Source organism: Mus pahari, chromosome 2 (genome assembly GCF_900095145.1).
Source record: "Mus pahari chromosome 2, PAHARI_EIJ_v1.1, whole genome shotgun sequence".
Classification (NCBI taxonomy): Eukaryota; Metazoa; Chordata; class Mammalia; order Rodentia; family Muridae; genus Mus; species Mus pahari.
The window spans coordinates 98654218-98658596 of record NC_034591.1 but is presented as its reverse complement, the minus strand read 5'-3'; the positions used below and the strand labels follow the sequence as shown (position 1 = coordinate 98658596).

The 4379-nt window shown below is 40.6% G+C and overlaps 1 protein-coding gene across 1 annotated transcript in view; it reads right to left on the bottom strand.

The window, feature by feature from the left end:
* LOC110316846 (transmembrane protein 126A-like) overlaps positions 1 to 3673 on the bottom strand; it is a 4455-nt gene extending 782 nt beyond the window's left edge. Inside the window, exon 1 of the mRNA XM_021191229.1 lies at positions 3639 to 3673. Coding sequence (XP_021046888.1) covers positions 3639 to 3673 — 35 coding nt within the window. The remainder of the gene's footprint in view (positions 1 to 3638) is intronic.
* Positions 3674 to 4379: the final 706 nt, after the last annotated feature.

Below are 4379 nucleotides of genomic sequence, written 5' to 3'. Positions count from 1 at the left end.
TTTTTTTTTTTTTTTTTTTTTTTTTTTTTTTTTTTTTTTTTTTTTGAGACAGGGTTTCTCTGTGTAGCCCTGGCTGTCCTGGAACTCACTTTGTGGACCAGGCCGACCTCAAACTCAAACTCAGAAATCTGTCTGCCTCTGCCTCCCGAGTGCTGGGATTAAAGGCGCGTGCCACCACACCCGGCTCATGCTTTGCTTTTTACACAGACTCATGTGTTTGAAAACTTGCCCTATAGGTAGTGGCACTATTAGGAGATGTGGCATTTTTGGAGTAGGTGTGTGTCACACAGGCCGTGTGACACAGTGGAGGCAGGCTTTCAGGTCTCATATGTTCAAGCTAGGTCTAGTATGATAGTCTCCTTTTGCTGCCTGTGGATGAAGATGTAGAACTCTAAGCTCCTCCAGCACCACATCTGCCAGCCTGCTGCCATACTTCTTGCTGTAGCAATAATGCGCTAAACTTCTGACACTGAAAGCACTACATGGCTTAAGCTATTTTCCAAGCTCATTATAGAGAGAGGGAGAGGGAAAGGGAGAGGGAGAGGAAGAGGGAGAGGGAGAGGGAGAGGAATTTTCATTAATTGGAGCTGTAAAAGGGAGATCTGTCAGACAGGGAAATAGTAAGCTAGAACTTTGATTTTTGTGAGCTCCCCATAGACTGAGTAATTTGAATGATTTTCCTGAACTCTTGGGAAGAGCCATTGTTGTTAGTTCTTTGCTCCCTGGCTATTATGTGATTTTGTTAGGTGGCCAGTGGCCAGGAACACAAGAATTTGATAGGGAAGTGATTGGTATATGGCATTTCTCAGCTGTTCACTAAGGGAGATTCTAGACAGAGTTTAAAACTAAGTTACAGGGGAACACCAGGGCCAAGAAGGGGGAGTGGGTGGGTAGGTGAGTGGGGGCGGGAGGGTATAGGGGACTTTGGGGATAGCATTTAAAGTGTAAATGAAGTAAATACCTAATAAAAATTGGAAAAAAAAGAAATAAATTATTGATTTTCAAAAAAAATACCAAAAAAACTAAGTTATAACCTGTGCCTGGAGCTTGGTGATACAGCACTTGCTTAGAGTGGGCAAGATCATGTGTTCAATCTCCAAGCAAGCAAGCAAGCTCCAACCACCACCAATGAACCAACCAAGAATTAACCAACAAGTCCACAACCTGACCAAGGAACAGCCAACCACTGGCAACCAACTAAGAGACAACAAATAAATCAACTAACCAGTCAAGTAATAGGAACCAATTAACAACTCACCAACCAATTAACACTTGACAGCACTAAGCAAACAAACAAACACAGCAAGAAAGGCAATACAAATGCTTGTTTCAGGAGACTATCAGGGAAGAAACTGATCACAAAAGTATATCAAGGAGAAATTGATTATGGGAGGATACCAGGAATGAAACTGGTCATTTCTTTATGTGTGGATTTGGGTGGTTTGAAGCAGTACTTTCATGGGAGGGACTCAGTAAGATCCTACACATTTCATAAGAAAATGATTTGCTGTTTGGGGTGTAGAGAAAGGTAGTACATTTTTGCTTCCTAAGACAGCTATTTGCCCAGGTGAGGAGTCTGTATGGTCTTATGAAGGAAGCTGCTTGCTTAGATAGGTGACTGTTTGCTTGCCCATATTCGTCTTTAGGAATTTTCTGAAGCAAACAGTGCAAGCTTCTTCTCCCTCTCAGGCTAGAATGCCTTGGGAGAGATGGAAAAGGCATGTTGACACAGGTGCTCTCTGTTTTAAGAGCAGGTAGTTAGGCATTGTACATTCAAACGGTTTCAGGTCTCAAAGGAAGAAAATAAGGCTTGATTTTATGTACTTATGAATTATACAGGTGATACGTAGGGAGATAGCTCAGCCACACAGAAGGGTAGCAAATGCATAAAGCTTGCATATACATATATATAACCTTTGAACATATCAGAAAGTCAGTGTATATATACATATTAAAGTATGAATTTGTATGTGACAAATTGCAATATGGACCACATGAAGCCTGAGGATTTAAAGCAGTACTTTCACAGTGTGTTAAGTGTGTTATAACTTAAAGGGAGTTGGAATAAAAACAGACTCAAACTTCAAGCCTAACTTCACCTTAGTTGGTCATTAGGTGTTTCTTTCTAAGTGGGTGACTCACTGACCTTTAGGTCAAGAATTATACTTTCCTGGTTTTGTACTTTCTGAAACTCCTGAACAAAGAATAACTGAGTTTGATAGCAAAAAATTCATGGAAAAGATGGATGTTGATTTGAGCAATACATTGTATGGAATGGAGGAAAAAAAGAGGAAAGCAGAATTGTAAGACAAATGGAGGGGGATGAGTGGATGAAGGGGGAATCGCTTCATAGGATAGCACACCGGAGAGGGAGTGACAGAAGGGTCAAGCTAAGCCTGAGGGTAAGCAGTTAATTAGGAGACTGAGGCAGGAGCACCCAAACTTAATGCTTACCTGGGTTACAAAAGGAATTCAAAGTCAGCCTCAGAAACTTAGAGTGACTGTGCCTTGAGCTACAAAGAAAAATTAAACAGAATTCAAATCACAAAGAAGTGTGAGGTTTTGTTGTTTGGAGGAACAGTCCTGTGACTGAAGGTAATCGTATTGACTGAATTAAGCCAGTCTCAGTGAGGCAAGTATTGTATCCCATCTATGGTTACTAGATTTTGTATAGATATATAAAATCACACACACACACACACACACACACACACACACATACACACATATGCACAGGCATGTGCACATGCACACACACACACACACGTCTTATGAAAGTAGAAGTGAGGCAGTCTTGGGGAACAAAGGGAAGAAGGAATAGGGAAGGGTTTGACGATAAAATGGCACAGGGTATTGGCGAGGGATTCACTCATCTTAAAGTAGTACATATTAATTCTCTGATGTATAAAAAATAAATTTCAGTTTAATTGATTCTTTATCCGTTTTAAATTAAAATGTAATCACATCACTTTCTGCTGTCCTTTTCCTTGCTCTAAGTCTTCCATGTCCTCTTGAACTCTAAAATCAATAACTTAGTTTTCTTTATTATTGTTACGTTTATATCTACAGCTATCTCTATCACACATATGTAGCTAAAACCTGATATTTCATTTTCGCTTGTGTATCTATGTCTTCAGGTAGAGCACTTTGTACTATGTAACCAATTAGAAGCCTTATTCCTGGGAAACGCCAACACTCCCTTTCTTAGACTTCACCAGGTGCCTATAGTTCTTTGAGATTTTCCCTCATCTCCATTAGCAAGCCTTTTTGTTAATAGGATTCTCCTAGTCTTGTTTATTCAGCCATTTCTAGAAGAGATTCTTTTACAGCTGACTTCTGGGTATTATAGCTCTATGACCTTTCTAGCTCCTCTCCTGAGATGTACCCTGAGCCATAGCTGCAGGCGCTGTGATGGAAATGTGTTCCCTGGGGCTGTGCTTCCCATGATCGATCGATCTCTGCATTTTCCTCAGTTGTGGTTTCCTATGATGGTTTCCATTCGCTCTACAGAGTAAAATCTTTGATAAGGTATGGTAGCTACAGTTATCTGTGGGTATAAGGATAAGATTCAGAGTGTAGTTAGGAATTGTGTTGTCCTAGCAAGGTGGTTAAGGTAGATTCTCTTCTAAGGTCCTTACCTCAGAGAGTTGGTGAAGTTTCCAATACTAGGCATGGTTTCCCTGCTATTGAGTGGATCTTAAGTCCAATTAGACAGATGTTGGTGACCAGTTGTGAGTGCCACTTATTGTACCTTTACGGATATCTCATAATGCTGGTCCCTGTTGTGGTTCACAGGTTTGCAGCTGGCCTGGACTGTTTAACTTCTTTCCTCCCTTGACAACTTCCATAGTATTTTCTGGTCCCATGGAAGCAAGATATGGAAGGAAGCTTTCAAGTTAAATCGAGCTTGTATAATCTGAGTACTGCATCCCACATTTGAAGCTTCTTCAGTAACAGGAGCATACCTGCAACCTCTGCGAGGCAGCCAAGCGCAGCAGCAGTAGTCCACCCTGACCAAGCATTCAGAAGGTGCTTTCTTGAGCCTGGTCCTGGAATTTTTGTTAGGTTATGGTTCTCCCATGGAGCACTGCCAGCCCAAGTAGCATAATTTCCTCTAAGCAATCTGTCTCTATATATGTATGCATGTATATATGCATGTATGTATGTACATGCAGTTATATTTACTTTGTTTAATTTTTGGTAAATGTAAAGAATGATTTCTTGAGTTTGTATCAAATAACCTTGTTGGCATTTGTCCCTCTTGCCTCATTTTCATTCTGTATTGGCCTCTTTTTCTCCTCTGTAGTTGAAACCCCCCTCATAAAAATAATAGAAAAGAAGACATAGCTCAGTGATCGAGTATTTACCTATAATGCGTG